Source organism: Fusarium pseudograminearum, chromosome 2, assembly GCF_000303195.2.
Source record: "Fusarium pseudograminearum CS3096 chromosome 2, whole genome shotgun sequence".
Classification (NCBI taxonomy): domain Eukaryota; kingdom Fungi; phylum Ascomycota; class Sordariomycetes; order Hypocreales; family Nectriaceae; genus Fusarium; species Fusarium pseudograminearum.
The window spans coordinates 1252003-1271376 of NC_031952.1; the positions used below are offsets into that span (position 1 = coordinate 1252003).

The 19374-nt window shown below is 49.6% G+C and overlaps 7 protein-coding genes across 7 annotated transcripts, besides 1 other annotated feature; 5 read left to right on the forward strand and 2 right to left on the reverse strand.

The window, feature by feature from the left end:
• Positions 1-345: 345 nt before the first annotated feature.
• Positions 346-1778, forward strand: FPSE_09013 (uncharacterized protein; the record flags this gene model as incomplete). The annotated part of the gene is made up of 3 exons (XM_009262130.1): positions 346-726; positions 777-1447; positions 1496-1778. The coding sequence occupies 3 exons, from the start codon at positions 346-348 to the stop codon at positions 1776-1778; spliced, it is 1335 nt and encodes a 444-aa protein (XP_009260405.1).
• A 965-nt stretch (positions 1779-2743) lies between these two features.
• FPSE_09014 (uncharacterized protein) lies at positions 2744-4521 on the forward strand (the record flags this gene model as incomplete). Its single annotated transcript, XM_009262131.1, has 4 exons — positions 2744-2886; positions 2982-3918; positions 3967-4343; positions 4404-4521. The coding sequence occupies 4 exons, from the start codon at positions 2744-2746 to the stop codon at positions 4519-4521; spliced, it is 1575 nt and encodes a 524-aa protein (XP_009260406.1).
• Positions 4522-5087: 566 nt separating this feature from the next.
• Positions 5088-6463, reverse strand: FPSE_09015 (uncharacterized protein; the record flags this gene model as incomplete). The annotated part of the gene is made up of 3 exons (XM_009262132.1): positions 5088-5606; positions 5663-6235; positions 6284-6463. 3 exons carry the CDS (start codon positions 6461-6463, stop codon positions 5088-5090), a joined length of 1272 nt encoding a protein of 423 aa, XP_009260407.1.
• A 1928-nt stretch (positions 6464-8391) lies between these two features.
• Positions 8392-10141, forward strand: FPSE_09016 (uncharacterized protein; the record flags this gene model as incomplete). Its single annotated transcript, XM_009262133.1, has 3 exons — positions 8392-8984; positions 9039-9611; positions 9661-10141. 3 exons carry the CDS (start codon positions 8392-8394, stop codon positions 10139-10141), a joined length of 1647 nt encoding a protein of 548 aa, XP_009260408.1.
• Positions 10142-10833: 692 nt separating this feature from the next.
• FPSE_09017 (uncharacterized protein) lies at positions 10834-13531 on the forward strand (the record flags this gene model as incomplete). Its single annotated transcript, XM_009262134.1, has 4 exons — positions 10834-10908; positions 10961-11394; positions 11448-12855; positions 12905-13531. The coding sequence occupies 4 exons, from the start codon at positions 10834-10836 to the stop codon at positions 13529-13531; spliced, it is 2544 nt and encodes an 847-aa protein (XP_009260409.1).
• Positions 13532-13766: 235 nt separating this feature from the next.
• On the reverse strand, positions 13767-14303 carry FPSE_09018 (uncharacterized protein; the record flags this gene model as incomplete). The annotated part of the gene is made up of 1 exon (XM_009262135.1): positions 13767-14303. One exon carries the CDS (start codon positions 14301-14303, stop codon positions 13767-13769), a length of 537 nt encoding a protein of 178 aa, XP_009260410.1.
• A 555-nt stretch (positions 14304-14858) lies between these two features.
• Positions 14859-14883: a microsatellite.
• Positions 14884-15536: 653 nt separating this feature from the next.
• On the forward strand, positions 15537-18960 carry FPSE_09019 (uncharacterized protein; the record flags this gene model as incomplete). Its single annotated transcript, XM_009262136.1, has 4 exons — positions 15537-15601; positions 15654-15804; positions 15857-17826; positions 17880-18960. The coding sequence occupies 4 exons, from the start codon at positions 15537-15539 to the stop codon at positions 18958-18960; spliced, it is 3267 nt and encodes a 1088-aa protein (XP_009260411.1).
• Positions 18961-19374: the final 414 nt, after the last annotated feature.

A 19374-nucleotide genomic window follows, 5' to 3' on the forward strand; every position in this document is an offset into this window, starting at 1 on the left:
GCATCTCCACACAGTCTCTGTTGGTGGTTGAAACCATGGCACCGTTTGCTCAAGTCGAACTTGCACGGTTACTGAATCGCAAAGACGATATGACGATATGACAATGTGAATTTTTACCGTGCTATCTGGAAAACGTGGCCGAGAGCGGCGCCTTGATAGGGCTTTTCAGGTCTGGTGATGGAACCTCGGAGATACTAGTATAATACCATTCGCCCTCAGTCTTCAATATGAACTATTGTCCCTAGGGACTATCAAACAAAGATACATCGACAGTCGAAAAGAACAAACCTGCTTTGAGATATCTGACCCTTCTCTATAGACAGATCACTCCTACAATCCTTCAATATGCCCATCGCAGTCTCGCCAACGTTGCCCAAGAATGGCCTCACCAAATTCACCAACTGCCGATTGCTGAAAGACAACGATCTTGTCTGGGATGACCTTTGGGTCAGCTCTGTCAATGGCAAGATCGTCGACAGCCAGGCCTCCTTCTACGGTGGCCGTAATATGCCTGATAACACCATCGATCTTGGCGGACGCATTATTGCTCCAGGCTTCATCGAGTGCCAGCTCAACGGCGCCTTTGGGTTCAACTTCTCAACCCTACTCGATAACATGACCGAATACGGCAAAAACATCCAAAAGGTCAATCGTCTACTGGTCAGGACAGGGGTCACCTCCTACATGCCAACCATCACAAGTCAACGGCCGGAACTGTACCAAAAGGTGCGTTTTATCTTGGTGGGGCCATTGTACATGAAGCTAATTACCAACAGACGCTTCCATACCTTGGCCCGTCTGGGGAACTGCGGATCCCCGGCCACGGAGCCGAGTCTCTCGGAGCTCATTGTGAAGGTCCTTTCTTGAGCCCTACCAAGAATGGAGTCCACAATGTCGATGTCCTCACCGAAGCTCACTCTATCGAGGACATTGAAAAATGTTATGGTCGAGGAAACATGGTCCCTCGCCCTGATGGCTCTCCGATCCCCATCAAGATGATTACAGCAGCACCAGAACGCGGGCAGATGATGAACCTGATCCCGGAGATCACATCAAGAGACATCATCTACTCTGTCGGTCACACCGAAGCAACATACGAAGAGACATCCCAGGCCGTTGGGAAGGGCGCTACAATGATTACGCACCTCTTCAATGCCATGCGTCCCCTTCACCACAGAAACCCAGGAGTCTTTGGAGTCCTGGGTAAGGCTGAGAGCTTGCCGCGACCGTACTTCGGCATCATCTCTGATGGAATTCACTTGCACCCCACAACCATCAAAATAGCCTACAGTGCTCATCCAGATGGTTTTATTCTGGTCACAGATGCGATGCATCTTGTAGGTCTTCCTGATGGGGCTTATCCTTGGACAAATGGGGAGAACACATCCAACATCGTCAAACGTGGTTCCAAGCTTCTCCTTGAGAATTCCGACACCATTGCCGGAAGGTGAGTGCCAAGTTGTCCTTGGAATACTTGATAACTAATTTTTTAAAGCTCGATTACCCTGCTCGAGTGCGTCAACAATTTCATGAAATGGACTGGGGCCAGCATCCCCCAGGCTCTTGGAGCGGTGACATCAACACCTGCAGCTATGCTTGGCTTACAGGGGGTCAAAGGTACGCTAGAATCGGGTGCCGATGCAGATCTGGTGATTCTTTCAGATGGGTATGGAGGTCAGGACGAGGTTGGGGGATCAAGCGAAGTTCTTGTGCTGGACGAAGTGTGGAAGTTTGGTGAGAGTGTGTTTGCCTCTGCCACGGAAAGTAAGCTGAAGTGAGTGATGCTGGTTGGTGCTCAGTGGCGTTATTGTTGTTTCCTTTTGACAAGAATAAGAATAAGACTGCATTACGAGGCAGATTAGAGAGTGCTCGGCGTTAGAAATGGTTCTGGTCTGATTAGTAAAACGTACATTTAGCATTGGTTAAAGGCATTGCATTAATAGACATGGTTAATCTCATCTGCTATACAATATCTTGTTGAGTCTGGTCTTGGAGACAGATCGTGTTTTGTTCCATCAAGATGCTTATTGGCGATGGCAAACAACGCCATAAAAGCCTCCTCCCGTGTAGTCCCTTATTTTTAGCAGATGAAAGGTGTTCGAGGGGTCTAGCTCTATCATCTTTCACATGGAGCTCTCCGTCGGTCAATTGTTGGCGCGAGTGCCAATCAACGATTAGAGTCCGTCGACGAGGACAGGAAGGGTCTTGGAAAAGTTGCCAACTGAAAGCATAAGAGATGAAATTAGCAAGTCAGTCTAGGCTGTCTCAGAGCAGACTCTCGAGCTGTCTATTTTTGTACCCCAAAGCATTGAGGTCATCTTTTCTGTTGCCCTCAGGCTTTTGAAAGGGTCAGCCAGCCCAGTGGGTCTCTCCCCACAATGCTACCAGAAACGCTACGGGCTAGACTGCGCTACAAGGTCGGGCCAACCTCCACTGTCTCCGCCTCCGCTCGCCTACTACTCGAACTACTTCCCTATCTTTACTTCTGCTCTCACTCTGACTGACCTCAGAGCAACCAGCTTCGTCTGCTCGCTCGTCGCTTCATCTCCCTCTCTCTTCGCACTCGGCGCTGTACCGGGGAAATAGAACCGCCATCGCTGGTTCGTCGCCAGCTTATTCTAATCGGACTGCGCCGTTACACATAGGTACTTGCGCGATCACGTTGTGTTGCTGTTCCATTCCCCCCCGCCGCGCGCACTTGATCCAATGAGGCGTTGACGGTTCCTTTCAACTGAACAATGCCATGTCCACCTACAACTCAATGTCGGGGCTGCCTACTGGCGCCTCTCGCAGAGAAGCGATGGCGATGAATTTTGGATCGGCTCATTCTACGAGCATGAGCATGGACGTCTTTGACCAGGACATTACTTTTGATGAGTCGCTGCTGTACGTTCGCTTGTTACTGACTGCATCGCACTTGCGACGCGCGCGCAACGCAACCATGCTTGCTTGCTTGCTCGAAGCTGACATTGGATCTACAGCGATGGGGCTGCACTGCAGACTCTGCCCTTCGGCAGTTCGTACGACTTGGATGCCTTCTCCTCAACCTTTGAGGATCCCTTCTCATATTCGACTCGACAATTCGAGCCTCCGCAGATTCAAGATGCCTTGCACGAAGAATCCTCACCCCAAGAGCCCGATAACAAGCTTCTTGGCTTCTCTGCTCCAGTCGCGAGCGCCACTATTGTCAACGAGAACACCCAGTTTGTCGAAGTCGGCATGACTGCTGAACTTTACGGCATGTTCTTCGTAGCCGAGGATGTATTTGGAGGAGAATCAACAGGGAGGCCGCTGGAACTGACCTGTTATCGACGTAACCTGTGGCAATGCTCGGGACAGATTACTTTGCCCCGGGTGATCAGGAACATTGTGGATGAGCAGGGACAGCACATCCAAATATTTGAGCTACTTGCTTCCATCGCCGCCTTCGAATCTATCGAAGGGAAGCCAACTGAAATTATATCCATACCTTGGAAGAATGCCAACCCCCATGGAAGCGACGATGCAAAGTCCGTTACGGCACCACCAACTATTACGTTGGATATCGCAGCAGGCCAGGAGCTCGACGCGCATCGCATCTCTCTACCTGTATCCTGGAAACGCCTTCAGTTCAAGCATGCCACAGCCAATAACGGCCGAAGAAAGGGCCTGCAACAACACTACGTGGTTAAAATAGGCCTTCTGGGCAAGACCCAGACTGGCGAACTTATTAAGATAGCAGATATACAATCCGGCCCGGTTATTGTCAGAGGCCGAAGTCCGAGGAACTTTGACAGTAGGAAAGACGTTCCTCTGACAGGTGACAAGAGGTTCGAGAGGAGAAGCACGTCGACATCAAATCTTGATCATCCGACACTGAAACTGGAGCGGGAGAATTCACAAGGCTTTACTCAGCGATACCCTTCTGCCAATCTTCAGGTAAGTTCCGATTTCGCATATGTCAAATGGGTGTACTAACATGAGCAGCCGAATGACTGGTCGACCCCTCTATCTCAACCACTGCCCAGTCCTCAACCAGGTGCAAGCCCCCACCCGGCAAAGAGGGTTGCCTTGTCGCCTACCATGGGTAGGCCCCCGATACCAGCCTGGTCTAGCGACTCCAACAGCTCTGCGAAAGCAACAAATGCACATCATAAAAACTCGATTCCACGACAGAACCCCTCTCTACCAATTAGCTTATCGCTGTCCGAGGACGAGAGAAGTCCCAATCGCTCGAGTGCCGAGCTGCATAGTCCCAATTCGGGCAAGGGTTATACCACATCGGGGGCGAATCGAGAAAACAGCCCTGCGGACGAGGGCGCCGATCCCTTGTACGAATACTTTCCACTGACTGTGGATGACTGGTACGTTGCACTTCCATGTTTCCTCTGCCCACTTTGAGACGTTACTAAACCCTCGACCAGGATGCCGCCTGTGGATGCTGTGTATCGGCCGCACGTGGTTCATCACACGATCATGCCACCTGAGATGAAGGCACAACAGCTCAAGAGCAAGGCCAAACGGTATTTTGCATCAGATTGATCGGTATAATATATGTAGTTGGTGTTGATGAATTATGAATTGTTGGAAAAGCATCATGCCCCCCGTATACTATATATTTATTGGCACTTGGGTTTGGGGGAGTCTGTTCTGGGAATATTTTCATGGGCGAGAATCCAGGTCTCAGCGGAGGATGGGCTTATCTTTGGGGGTATTGGATGAGTGTATCGACACCCTAGATTTTCAATACAACAACTAGTTGTTGCAATGATCTGTGTCGTGGTGTACGAAATGATGTTGTGTGTTGTTCTTGTTGGCTCTGTTTCGCACTACAAAATCGACATTAGCAGCAAGCAAGCAAGTCTCTCGGATTGATGCAACTACCTACAGACCAGACAAAAATATTAGTGCGCTCTTAGGCTAAGTACACACTAAAGCTAATCTAATATTTATATTGAATACTCTGATCAGCGCCGGTTTTTATGCGGCCTACGTGGTAGGCACGTATTAAGGTTACTTTTGGATTTACCTATATCTATACAGTCTGACAATCTCCCATCTCTACTGCGCAACTTTCCTCCTGGATTGATATTCCTATTCCTCTCCATTTAGTGAGCTCCAACAGTGTTCATTCTATTCTTCAATTCGGGGTTAGGTGTCAATCTGCCGTTCAGACTTGGCTCAGGGATACGCGAGGCCATGCGATCCGGAATTAAGTCAGGAGAAGGAGACCGCATCGTCTTTGTCATTGGCGGTTGAAGAAGCAAATCAGAGGCAACATGTTCGGGAGACATGGCGACCGCGCTATCGATCATATCGACCTTTGTCTTGGGAACGTCGGTCTGGACTTCAAGATTCGGTGTAAGTCTGCGGTTCAAGTTTGGTTCCGGGATGCGCGATGCCATGCGATCCGGCAACAGGTCGGGTGAAGGTGTTCTCATAGAGTAGTCACCCATGGGTGTTGCGCGCAAAAGGTGCGAAGCGATAGGTTCAGGAGCGATGATGACAGGGCTCTGAGTTCTATAGATCTTGGTTTCGGGGATGGCGACGTTGCCAGTTCGTACTTTTGAGGGGAGTATCTGCTCGAATCCCTGCTCACGAGCAACTTTCTCGATGCTCTTGAAGTACTGCCTACCTGTTAGTTATAGTTCGTTCAGCAAGGGTGATAGGTACTTGCCTTGACTGTCTTGACCTGCAGCTCTAATGTGGCGTCCTCGTCGACGACAATCATGGGGTGCGGGTGCATTTGCAGACATGATAGTGACCACATGTGGTTGACGCCCTGTTCGACGCACTTTTGTAGCGCAAGGGCCTTGCGGGCTCCTAGGATAATGACAACAACCTCTTTCGCTTCAAGGACAGTCTGGACGCCGACAGTCAATGCCATCCTTGGCACTTTGCTCACATCGTTGTCAAAGAAGCGAGAGTTGGAAAGGATGGTGTCGTAGGCTAGTGTCTTGACCCTGGTGCGGCTGGCAAGACTGGATCCAGGTTCGTTGAAAGCGATATGGCCATCTTCACCAATGCCAGCCAGGAACAGATCGATGCCGCCAGCGGCCTTGATAGCCTCCTCGTACGCATCACACTCAGCCTCGGGGCTGGCAGCGTTGCCATTGAGGATGTGCACGTTGGAAGGATGGATGTTGACGTGGGAGAAGAAGTGCTTCCACATGAAGGAGTGGTATGAGTTGGGGTCGTCTCGAGGAAGCCCGACGTATTCGTCCATGTTGAAAGTGACTACATTTTCGAACGAGACCTGGTATAGTTAGAGAATGTTCTTGATACGGGGCAATAAAGAGCATACTTGGCCAGCTTTGTAACTGCGCACGAGCTCATTGTATACGCCGATGGGGCTAGAGCCTGTGGGCAATCCTAGGATAAAGGGATGCTCAGGTGTAGGGTGGAAGGCATTGATACGCTCCACGACGTAATTGGCAACATACTTGCACGCCTCAGTCTCGTCGTCACGGATGATCAGACGCATGTTGTAAGATAAGATACAAGTAGTGAAATAGTCAGTGTTATTGAATTGTAAGGTGGGATAATGGGTGTGTAGAGCTTTGGAGAAGTGAAGTCATCCGCTGTAAATTAGGAGGAACCAGTTGCTTATGAGGGACAGGACATCGGAAAGGCACAAGCAACTACCGGGAAAGAGTAACTGGGTGATTGCATCATGGTAGCAGCTACGAGATCGGACAGCACCTTTGAGTCCCATTGTCAGTCAACCAACCAGCAGGTAGCGTGGAGCAAACGACCTCGGTCAGTGGCCATGTAAGGTATGATAGAGTCACAACGCTTTGTCTTGAATCATGATGGAGGGGATGAAACGTTTACTGTAGATAGCAGATCAAATTTCGCACACTGTCGTGAGGCTCGCACTGTGATGATGGTGATGCTGTCGTCAAGGTTGCTTTGGGTGGGAGCCGTTATTGGCCAAGTGCCAAGTTACAGAAGCTTCTGCAAAGATTACGGGCTAAAGACGGATATAAAAAATGATAGACAGTAACCGACATTAGCTCCGATGCAAGGTAGCGTTGAGATGGATGTTATCAGATCAAGGATCCCTGGTATCATGGCATGGAAGTTTATGGTTGTAGGATTAGTCTAGAAGCTTATGGTGCTCCTTGCCCCCAATGACACATGATCATCAAATCCGAGGTTGTCAGTTGTTCTGGTTGTTGTATGGATGCAAAGTAAACGTTCTTGTCCAATGTTACTACTACAGGTACAGGGTCCAGGGTAATGGTAGAGATGCACCGAAGAAGGGCAGACTGTTTCAAATTGCGCACCTACTTTCGGCGATACCATGCAATAGGTAGGATGCTTTTAACTGGGTAATGATATGCGCGCGTGTAACAAGGGAAAAGAAGAGGGTCAAGGTAACATGAGAAAAAGTGAAGATGCAATACATGGGATGACCGACCTAACGAACAAACCCTTCCTTCCAAGGATGGATGCCGCTTGGGACTAACATTTTTATGGGGAGCTGCAGTGCTAGTGGTGCACTAACAATTGCCCAAAACGTACTGTAATTCTTTTAGTAGCGGTGGATGGTGGAACTACACCCACTTTCTCACGGGGCACTCACACGCAACGTTACAACTCCCCCCATTTGGAAGAGATCCTCCAGTCCAGTTTTGAGACGAGAGGGAGAGTCTGACCAGACCCAGCAACAACCTGACCTGCAAGGCTTCAATGTCAATAACAAATTTCAGGCGTGCGCAGTGACCTGTAGCGTCTAGCCTTAGTGCATTTGCCTTCCGGTGGCGGTTGTCGCGTGTCGCCAGTCGCCAGTCGGGCGTGGTCGTGTGGTGCGACGTTGAATCCAATCCTCATCAATAATCAACCCCCAAAGTACCTCTTTTTCTTCTCCTTTAGTAGTTGACGTATTGGATGTGATATGCCACCTTACTTTTGTTGACTTGCCTTGCCTTGACTTTGGGACTGTCACAGCTCACTCTGAAACAACACTTGATCAGATTTGACTCGACTCTTGCAACGTTCGTCGAGTCTTTCTCTACTACCTACCTCTCTTACTCCGCTCCCTCCCAAGTCAAAGTCCCTTCTGGCATGTCCCATCAGAGGTGGCCCGTTTCCTTTCCCCATTCTCGTATCCTTCCTCCCAACTTAGATCTCGCCTCTCTTACCGATCCAGGACTTGTGCCTGTCCATCAGACACTCTCTCCACCTGCTAGTAGTAGTAGGTTCATTGGGGCGTAAGATTCTCACTCTCACCCTCACCCTCATCCTCACCTTGAATCCTCACTCGTCCCATTTGTCCACTAGACATCAAAGTCCGCTCCAGCCTCCTTTCTTTCGGGACTATTTACATTCTGTCGTGCCCATGATAATCGGGCTCTCGTCTCCTCCCTTTCGTCACTATCTTTCATAACCCCCACTCCTTCATTCACAATGTCGACTTTTCAAAAGAAGCTCTTGGCAGCCATCATCAAGAGCCTCCTTCGAGGAAAATCACTAGTTCAGTCCCTCTTGGCTTACTGGAGTAGCTCGTTGGGTCATGATACATCCGGCAAACCTCGAGTTGGTAACACACCGCGCAGGTCTATCCAAGAATTTCTCAAAGAGGCCGAAACTCTGTTTCTTGACCCCGTCAGTCAAGATGGTCTCCAGCAACTATCCCACAACATGCGGAAGCAACTCCTACAACGACTCGAAGCCGACTTGGAATGTATGCTGCCGTCGTACAGTCACCAGTTGCCAAGAGGCACAGAAGTTGGCCGTTTTGTAGCTTTGGACGTTGGCGGTTCGACCCTCAGAGTAGCATTGGTGGAACTTTGTGGCCGCATGTCCAATATCGGGGAGGAGTCTAGGATTGTCAGCATGCGCAACTTTCGCATCACTCCTGATATCAAGGCTTTGGAGGGAATGGCCTTCTTTGACTGGATGGCCGAGAAGATACTGGAAACTCTTTCAGAAGAGCTAGAGCAAGATGGTAGATCTGACGGGCCTCTGCCCATGTCCATGGCATGGAGTTTCCCCATCGAGTATGTATATCCATCCGTGTTCACGCTTACATATAGAGCTAACCTTTTCCCTAGGCAAACATCACTGGCTGGTGGCAAGTTGCAAGGCATGGGCAAGGGCTTTTGTGCATGCGACGGCTTGTTAGGTCGGGACCTCGGAGATATTGTTCGAACAGCCTGTCTGAACCGCGGTCTCAACGTAGAGCTTCGAGCTATTGTCAATGATTCGAGTGCGTGCTTACTATCAGAGTCGTATAACCACCCCACAACACGATTCGGTCTCATCCTAGGCACCGGCGTCAACCTTGCTGCCTACCTTCCTGTGTCCGCCATTGGACGGGTTAAATTTGGTCAGCGGCCTCCTCAATGGTTTGAGAAAGCGACACACGTCATTATCAACAGTGAGATCAGCATGATGGGACGCGATATTTTGCCCTTGACGAGATGGGACCGACAGTTGCTGGCAAACCACGCCCGGCCCGAGTTTCAACCTCTGGAGCATATGGTCAGCGGCATGTATCTGGGCGAGATTTGCAGGCTTGCGCTTGTTGAGGCCATCGAGACAACAGGAGCCTTTGGAGGTGTTGTTCCTGCTTCGTTGCAAAAGCCTTACTCTTTCTCGACTGAGACGCTTTCCATTATCGAAAAGTGAGTTTCATCACTCTGTTGATCGCGACGGGACACTAATGATGAATAGGGACACAACTTCTGGTCTTGAAGAAGCACGCAAGCAGTTCTCTTCCCGCCACCCAGCAAAGCATGCTCCCACAACCGCCGACATGGAATTGCTCAAGCAACTAGCCGGTTTCATCTCCAAGCGTTCAAGCGCACTCGTCGCTACGGGAGTCCACGCCTTCTGGAACCTACGCATTGACAGCCAAAACAACTTTGTCCAAACTTTGTCAACACAGTCTCCTGAGCGGGACAGCGCAGAAGCAGACAGAGATCTGGCCGAGACAACGGTTGCCTACAATGGCGGTGTCATCGAGAGTTACCCTGGCTATCTCGACAGCTGCCAGTCATATCTGAACGAATTGGTCGCAGGTGACAAGAAAGAGAAGTCCAGAAACCGAACGATCAAGCTTGTATCGGCAAAGGAGAGCTCGTTGATGGGAGCAGCTGTGGCGTTGGCTTCTCTGGAGGAAGTTGTTGAGGGGCCATTGGGTGTGGTGGGCTAAAACTATAGGAAAGGGCACGCTAATAATGACTCGGTAAAGCATAGGCACCGGTGTTTGGAGTTATGATTGCTTTTCGGGAGGAAAACATCCTTTGTTGGCCAGACTCATGTATGTATCCGTAGGCACTAAGTGCTGGCGTACGATGATGGGCTGGATATACGGAAATACCATAGTAATGAAGAAGTACAGAGTACACAGCCCTTCAGTTTGAACGTATTAACATTCATCTTGATTCACTGGAGTTTTTGTCTGAACGATTGGAGTAGAATATTTCTAGTTCGTCTCGAGCTCAGATGGAAGAGAAGGTATCATAAGAAGATGAATATTCATCCCCTTTTAGACCATCCCTTTATTACCTAGGTATCATTCACAATTCAACGTTGATGGCGTAAACTGTTGCATGTATAGATACGCGAGGGTCAATGCAAACAAGTCCCCACTACTGTTTATGAATCACGTGATCGCGCGTTGAGTGAGTGGCGCGTCGACGGACAGGGAAGCTTCCATGGCAAATGCCTTCCTGTCTACCTTCAGGCACCCCACGATACTTGCTACTGCTGCTAATACCACCAATAAATCGCCAATCTTGTACTTCGAATTCCTACCTGGACTCCATGTTATAATCATAGAGTCTTAATTTCCCTTAATTTTGTACTCCTTTATCTCTTCTTTTTGCACTTCGCACGCACGACATGGCTGGCGTATTTGCGGAATGCGCCATCGCGTTTGTCACGAGTACTGAACTCGCTCCAAAGCTGATCGGAGAGGTATGTTTAGAATTTTAACTTACAAGAAGTGGACAAGCTAACGTCTTGAAAGTTATCGACCATTTTGGAAGATAATGGTGCTACCATCTGCGAACCCCGACGCGATGGCTCGCTGCCTATTGAAAAAGTTACACACATCATCTCCAACACAATCGACTTTCCACAATTCACCGAGGCGCAAGCCATTATGATTCCTGTAGTCACAACACAGTGGATCACCCACTCCATCGCTCGTCGAAAGCAGTCCCAAATCAGACCCTTTTCGCCCGACCCGAGGATGATATTCTCAGAGGTTGTCGTTACTTGCGCTGATCTACCAGAGACGGACAAAGAATGTATTGCGGGGGCCGTCATGGCCTTGGGTGGGCAAGAATCCAAGGATGCAACCCGCATGACTACGCACATATGTGCGCTGTCAATGGACCATCCAAAACTCCAAACTGCTCTTCAAAAGGGATGGAAAGGCAAGGTTGTCTTGCCACATTGGTAAGTTCTACACATAGCTAACCAGCCAAATAATAATCATTGACACTGCCCAGGTTCGATGATTGTTTCAAGCTCGGAAAGCGTATCGACGAAGGTCCATATGTCCTGCCCGACCCTGAGATTCTTAAGAAGTCTCCCGAAGACGATGTTAAAATCCCGACAAACGAGAACCTATTAGGAGCAACGTCACATGCGCCATCATACCTGCCCTTGCCCCCCGACAGTGATGTAGCTCGCCCTCCTGTGACCATTTTCCAGGATCGCCGCGTCATGCTCTCTAAGGACCTGAGCCTTACCGAGAGATTATCGAAGGTTATTCAGGAGATCATCATGAACGGAGGCGGAAAGGTGGTGGATGAGGTCGAGGACTGCGACACCTTCATCTGCCAGTACCGTGACGGGCCCCAGTATGTCAGAGCAGCGCAATCTTGCAAGGAAGTTGGCAACCTGGCCTGGCTTTTCTGGCTTATTGTTCACAACGACTGGACATCGCCTCTCAGACGACTGCTACACTATCCTATTCCCAGAGACGGCATCCCGGGCTTTAAGGAACTTCGAATTACTGTTTCAAATTACGGCGGGGAGGCACGAATTTACCTGGAGAATCTTATTAGAGCGTGTGGGGCTGAATTCACCAAGACGATGAAGTCAGAAAACACCCATCTCATCACCGCACGCGATACTAGCGAGAAATGCAAAGCGGCACCTGAATGGAACATCCACGTTGTCAACCATCTTTGGATCGAGGAAAGCTATGCCAAATGCGAGATAACACCCATTAGCACCAAGAAGTACACTCATTTCCCTCCTCGAACCAATCTTGGGGAAATAATTGGTCAAACATTCTTTGACGAGTCAAGGTTGCGGGACAAGTACTATCCTGGAGGCGAAGAAAAGATGTCCCCAGCAGCCAAGAGAAAGCGAAAGATTCTCGAAGCTGCAGAGCAAAATGCATACCCACGAGGCCCAGCAGAGGGTGTTGTAATTGGTCAAGCCGACAGTGAAGACGTCGAGATGGAAGATGTCGAAGAAGAGAGTGAGAAGCCCACGAAGAAAAAGGCCGCCACCAAGGCATCTTCCGTAGCAACTCCTATTCGATCACGGCATGCAGGAAAGGAGAATGACACGCCGTCGGTGATCTCTACAGGTGGTCGCAGTGCTAAAGCCAAAGCACAGGCAGCTTTGCTTGGCCTAAGCGACGATATTGCGCTGTACGAAAAAGAGAGGAAGAGGAATGCCAAAGGAGGCAGCGCAATCTGGGGCGGCAAACGGGCTGCGGATCAGGCCGAGAAAGACATCACCAAGACAAAGAGTGCAACTCCTGAAGCTGAAGAAGACACAACGACGGCCAAGCGACCTGCCAAGAAGGCAAAGCCGACACTTCCTGACGTTACGATGCGAATTACCCTGACAGCGTTCAATCGATGGGTCGGAGACAAGGCCAAGGAAGATCGGGACCGAGTAAGTAGGCGTGAGCCATCATCTATGTATATTCTAACCTGATTTATAGAAAAAACTACGAGAAATGGGTATTCAGATCGTTGGAGAGGGTCAACCCTGCGACCATCTGGCAGCGCCCAACGTCGTCCGCACTGTCAAATTTTTGTGTGCCCTTTCACGTGGACCAAGTGTCATCTCATCAGATTTCATCGAGCAAGCCTTGGATACGGGCAGTCTACCTGACGTGGAGGACTTCATCCTCAAAGACAAGGATGCGGAGAAAAAGTATAAAATCGACCTAGAGAAATCGGTCGCCCGCGCCAGAGCAAACAGAGGCAAGCTGTTACTCGGTGTCCCAATCTATTGCACGGAAAAGATCCGCAATGGCCCAGACAGTTACAGAGCTATTGCCGAGGCAAACGGTGCGATTTTCAAGATTTATCGAGCGCGAAGCGGAACAACAATTCGACCAACGACCGCCGAGGAAGAAGGCAATGCGCCTCCTGAACCCGTCTACCTACTCAGTAGTGATGCTAGGGATGAGAAAGCTCTGTGGGACCGATTCCGAGAAATGGCGCGTGGAGGCAACATGGAACCGCGGGTCGTGGTGCCTGACTGGTTACTCGACGTTGCAATGGCTCAACAAGTACGGTTCGACGAGGGTTTTCTCGTTGAGAAGTACTACGAGTTAGAGTAGTGCGGTCTAGTTTCTTTTGGTGGCGTTTGAAAGGGTTCTTGATAGCAGTGCCAGACTTGGGACTGGCAGTTGCTTTTTGTCTTGTGCTCGTGGCTCGTAAAAGAGACAGGCGCATGTGTACTTTACGTAGAGATGTGAAAATGGATTGAGAGCGATTAGAAGAATTTCACGCCTAATGAGTCGTCCTGGCCAAATATTTGGGCCTTGTTTCGTTTGACAAGGACATTGAGAGCTTTTAGTAGGACATCCGTGTCCATGCCGTGAATATCTGCACGCAATTAGTAAAGCGGCGCCCAGACTTGTTGTCGAGGTTTAGCCTACCATTTCCTTTTGTGCCGTCTCCTTCGACAAGCTCGTAGACTGTAAGGACACTGCCTTTTTGTCCAGACTCTTCAACATAGTTCTCAACAAGCTCAGCCCACTCCTCGGGCTTTCTCCAGTATAGAAAGACGACGTCGCCCGACGTTCCGCCTCCGACATACTCTACACGTCCATCGGTGTGCATAAAGGACACGACATCTCGAATATCATCGAACTGTAGACGGCGATCGAGCTTGCGATTGACAAACAAATCCGAGTCGGCAGCTTCGGAGAGGGAGAGTCGGAAAATGCGGTTATGTCGGGCGTATGCGAGGATGAGATCGGCCCACTTGTTGTGCTGTGCGTGCAGCGTGGTGAGGTTTGTTTGGCGGGTGAAGAATGCTGGGAAGTGGTATTCCCGAGGGAACTTGAAGGAGTCGGCGGAAGCGCTTGTTGTGGTGGTAGCAGCCATTGTGAGAATATGGGTGGTGATGTTTAGGTTGGTGTTGAGACTTGGGGGTTGAAGGCGATGACGTGGGAGGGGTTCTAGGCTCTGTAACCGTAAGGTACAGGCCGCTAGACACGTGCATCATGGGTACCTGAGGCACTAACAGGCCGTTTTATTCTCATGACAGTTACTGAAGCTTGCCTACTAGGGAAGATACTTACGTACAACCCAATCCATTCTACAAATCTACATCAATATAACTACCTTCTCATGATTGAATCCATGACATTTACTGATACTTGAAACCCTGAGATATCGCAGACTTGCGACACTATCGTTGTGGGGGACCAGTGAGAGCTGATGTTTTGTAAAAGGGGACGGCCTGAAGGAGGAGATATCTCGGCTTATCTATTGCGGTAATTGTGAAGGAGGCTCTTTTGCGTGGCCTCCGAGGAGAAAAGGTTCCTGCAGGGAAGAAACGAGCTAGTGATTATTTCCGTGGATATCTCTGTACTGATTGCTCTCACAAAAATAGCTCGGATGAGTGTCGAGACTCGGGAGTTGTTATCAACCAACTGGCGATACGATACGATACGATACGATAATGTTCCAGAGCATCGATTCCTCTATCAAATACTAGTCTAGTATATAGGAACAGATCTAGGACAAGTTGGAAGGATTCTCGTCTGATGGCTTCACCGAGGCTTATATCAGTCGACAACCCACAAGACTTCACCGTACGCTGTGTATGGTCCAACTTCGTTAGAAACCGGATCCTCTACCGAATAGACTATGGAAATCACCTTGTTTAATCTCATATCATATCATACGCCGTCGTGGTCTGTCCCGACGTACGACCCTTTGACCCCAAACTATGCTTCTCCGCGGAGAAGACACCAAGATAGCACAGTCTCTGATTGGCCCCTCGACTACAGCGCCTGTCTCCTTATCAAGATCTGCCCTGCCAAGTTGAGACGGGCACTGCAAATATGCCCGCGCTGTTTGGACAGGACAGCGGAAATGCTTGTTACGCCACAGGCACGGGTACATGATTTCCGGAGATGTCAGTTCTTGATAGGGAGTAAGGAATCATGACACCTTGTGTCATGGAGTCTCGAGGACAGAGACCCTCTTTTGTAGCAGGGCTCTCGGGTCTTGAGGATAACTTATAACCACGGCAGACCTGAGAGTTTTGCTTTTATCGTCCCCTTTCCCTTTGAATGGTATTCATTTCTTCTAATATCTCAAAACGCAAAGATGACTGCAACGACACAAAAACGCATTGTCGTCGTTGGACTGGGCATGGTGGGCATTGCCTTTATGTAAGTCCATATCTACTCACTGTGGCACTTACAAGATCTGACAAAGGCACAGAGAAAAGCTGCTCAAATATGATGCCAAATCAAAAGAATACACAATAACAGTGGTCGGAGAGGAACCATATCTTGCCTACAATCGAGTAGGACTCACAACTTTCTTCGAGCACCGCAAAGTCGAGGAGTTATACATGAACCCATCAGAATGGGTACGTTTGATCCCGACCACATCTAATTCAACTTTTATTAACATATCTACAGTACCTAGAATCTGAAGCTTCATTAAATTACCACATCAATACAAAAGCCACACATATCGACACTGATAACAAGTTTATCGAATGTGCAAATGGCGAGAGTTATCCATACGACATCCTTGTCCTCGCTACAGGCTCAGATGCTATCCTCCCTCGCATGTTGAAAGGATGGGATAGCAACGGAGTCTTTGTATACCGTACGATCGATGACTTGAACAAGCTTATCAAGTTCTCTGGAGACAAACAGGGCACCAATGGAGTTGTCGTGGGCGGTGGTCTGCTCGGTCTGGAAGCCGCCAAGGCTATGCTGGATCTCGAATGCTACAACAAAATCGATCTTATTGAGAGGTCCCCCTGGGTTTTGAGCAGACAGGTCGACGAAACAGCCGGTAAGATGGTGGCAGATCAGGTTCAACAACTTGGTGTGAACATCAACTTGGGTAAGGGTGTGTCCAGCTTGAAGACGGACGAGAACAACAACCTCACTGGAGTCGTCTTTGATGATGACTCGGAGGTCAATTGCTCTACACTGTGCTTTGCTATTGGTGTCAAGCCTAGGGATGACCTCGCAAGGGCAGCTAACCTCGAGATTGGCCAACGAGGCGGTATTGTTGTCAACGACGACTTGAGGACAAGCATGCCAGACATCTACGCCATTGGAGAATGTGCTAGCTGGAGGGGCATGGCATACGGTCTCATCGGTCCTGGAGTTGCAATGGCTGAAGTTGTTGCCTTCAACCTTACCCAAGCCAAACTCCACAGCCCTCAAACCTTCAAGACTCCTGATATGAGCACCAAGCTCAAACTATTGGGAGTCAACGTCGCAAGTTTCGGTGACTGTTTCGCTGACCGCGATGGTCCCATTACCCTTCCTCGCAAATACGCAAAGAACCTGGTCAATGGCGACGCCAAGTCTCCCAATTCTGTTCAGGCGCTCACATACAGAGATCCCTTTTCCAACGTCTACAAGAAATACATTTTCACCAAGGATGGAAAGTATCTCCTTGGTGGTATGATGATTGGCGATGTTTGCGACTATGTCAAGCTTCTGCCTATGGTCAAGTCTCAAAAGGAACTTGATGTGTCTCCCAGCGAGCTGATCCTCGGCGCTAAGAAGGGAGATGAGGACTCGGATGATCTTGACGATGATGCCCAAGTGTGCTCATGCCACAATGTCACCAAAGGCGATATCGTCAAGGTTATCAAAGACGGCACATGTAAGGATATCGCCAGCATTAAGAAGTGCACAAAGGCTGGTACCGGTTGTGGTGGCTGCGTGCCCCTCGTCACTACCATCTTCAACAAGACGATGGCTTCGATGGGCCAAGAAGTCACAAACTATCTTTGCTCGCACTTCAGCTACTCACGTGCTGACTTGTTCAACATTGTTATGGTCAAGCGCCTCAAGTCTATGAACGAGGTCATGCGCGAGGTCGGAAATGACAAAAACGCTGTTGGTTGTGAGCTGTGCAAGCCTGCAGTGGCCAGCATCATGGCTTCACTGTGGAACAGACACGTTATGGACAAGACGACCCACGGTCTTCAGGACACAAATGATCGTTTCCTGGGTAACATCCAGCGTGATGGAACCTACTCTGTGGTGCCTCGTGTATCCGGTGGTGAAATCACCCCCGACAAGCTTGTCGTCATTGGCGAGGTTGCTCAGAAGTATAACCTGTACACCAAAATCACGGGTGGACAGCGTATCGACTTGTTTGGTGCCCAGAAGCAGGATCTGTTGGACATCTGGGGTCAGCTTGTCGCTGGCGGTATGGAATCTGGCCACGCATATGCTAAGTCACTGCGAACCGTCAAGAGTTGTGTAGGTTCTACATGGTGTCGATTCGGCCTCAGTGATAGTGTTGGTCTGGCTGTACGTCTGGAGGAGAGGTACAAGAGTATCCGAGCCCCTCACAAGATCAAAGGTGGTGTCAGTGGCTGTGTGCGCGAATGTGCTGAAGCTCAAAGCAAAGAGTATGTCACAGTCCTTATTCACTTATCTGTCAGTTTGCTAACAATATTCCCAGCTTTGGTTTGATCGCTACAGAAAAGGGCTGGAACATCTTCGTTGGTGGTAACGGTGGTGCAAACCCCCGCCATGCCGAGCTATTGGCCAAGGATGTGCCTCCAGCTGATGTTGTCACTATTCTGGACCGCTATCTCATGTTCTACATGCGCACAGCCGACAAGCTCCAGCGAACAGCACGCTGGATCGAGAACCTCCCCGGAGGCATCAAGTACCTCCAGGAGGTCATCCTTGAGGACAAGCTTGGCATCAATGCCTCGCTTGAGGCTCAGATGGAAGAACTCGTTGACAGTTTCTTCGACGAGTGGGCCGAAGCCATCAAGACTCCTGCTATTGCGAACAAGTTCAAGCAATTTGCCAACACAAGTGATACGACGCGCAACATGGAACTTGAGGATGACCGTGGTCAAAAGCGACCTGCCTTCTGGCCTAATGATGCTGCGGCAAAGGATGATTTCCAGGGCCTCAAGGATAAGTGGTCAATGACGGCTTGGGAGCCCATCATTGAATCATCATACTTTGACGGTGCTGATGAGCTGCCCAATGGCATCTCTGCTACAATCAAGCGTGGCGACACTCAACTTGCCATCTGGCGTATCAAGGGTGTCTACTACGCTACTCAACAAATGTGCCCTCACAAGCGTGCCTTCATCCTATCGGACGGTCTCATCGGTCAAGAAGGTCACAAGGCCGAGCAAAATGGCGACAAGGCAGGCGCTGCGCCCTGGGTCTCATGTCCTCACCACAAGCGCAACTTCGACCTTGAAAATGGTGCTTGCAAAACGGATGAGTCCATGTCCATCGCTACATTCCTCACCGAGGCTCGCTCCGATGGTATGCTGTACCTCAAACTTCCCCCTGTGGACGAGCTCGACAGCGCCCTAGGCACCAAGAAGTGGATGGTGAAGAAGGGCGAGGCGGGTGAGGCACCGCTGGCCAAGCTCGATAGTAAGATCAAGTTTGTGGGTATTCGTGGTAAGAAGCCATATGTCAAGCCTACTGGTCAGTCTAAGATGACTACCAAGCCGATGGATCTCATGATGGCTTCCAATGGATGTGGAGGTGGTGCACCGGAGTGGTAAAAAATGGTACAGATATAAACAAGGAGTTAGGGTAGACATTATGGCGTTTGGGGCTTCATGCCAGGTGTATGGGGGATGTTTTGTAATGATGAATCGATATATCGATACTTTCTTTGCTATTATAGAGGAATAAAATGAAATCCAAAGTTTATACAACAGGGCACGTACATAACGCATACCTCAAATACCAACTAACCATCCACTGCGATGACCACGACAGTGTTCGTGAATGGGCGTTGGATTATATTCTCAGTATCTGGACACACAAATTGCTGCAGTGTGCATCCATCTTTTGCTTCGAGTTGGCAAAAAGTGCAAAAAAGAAACTCCGGTACAGGGAATCGAACCCTGGGCTCCGCGGTACTGATCTCTCAGGTTATGAGAGCGCGAAATGTTAGCCACTACACCATACCG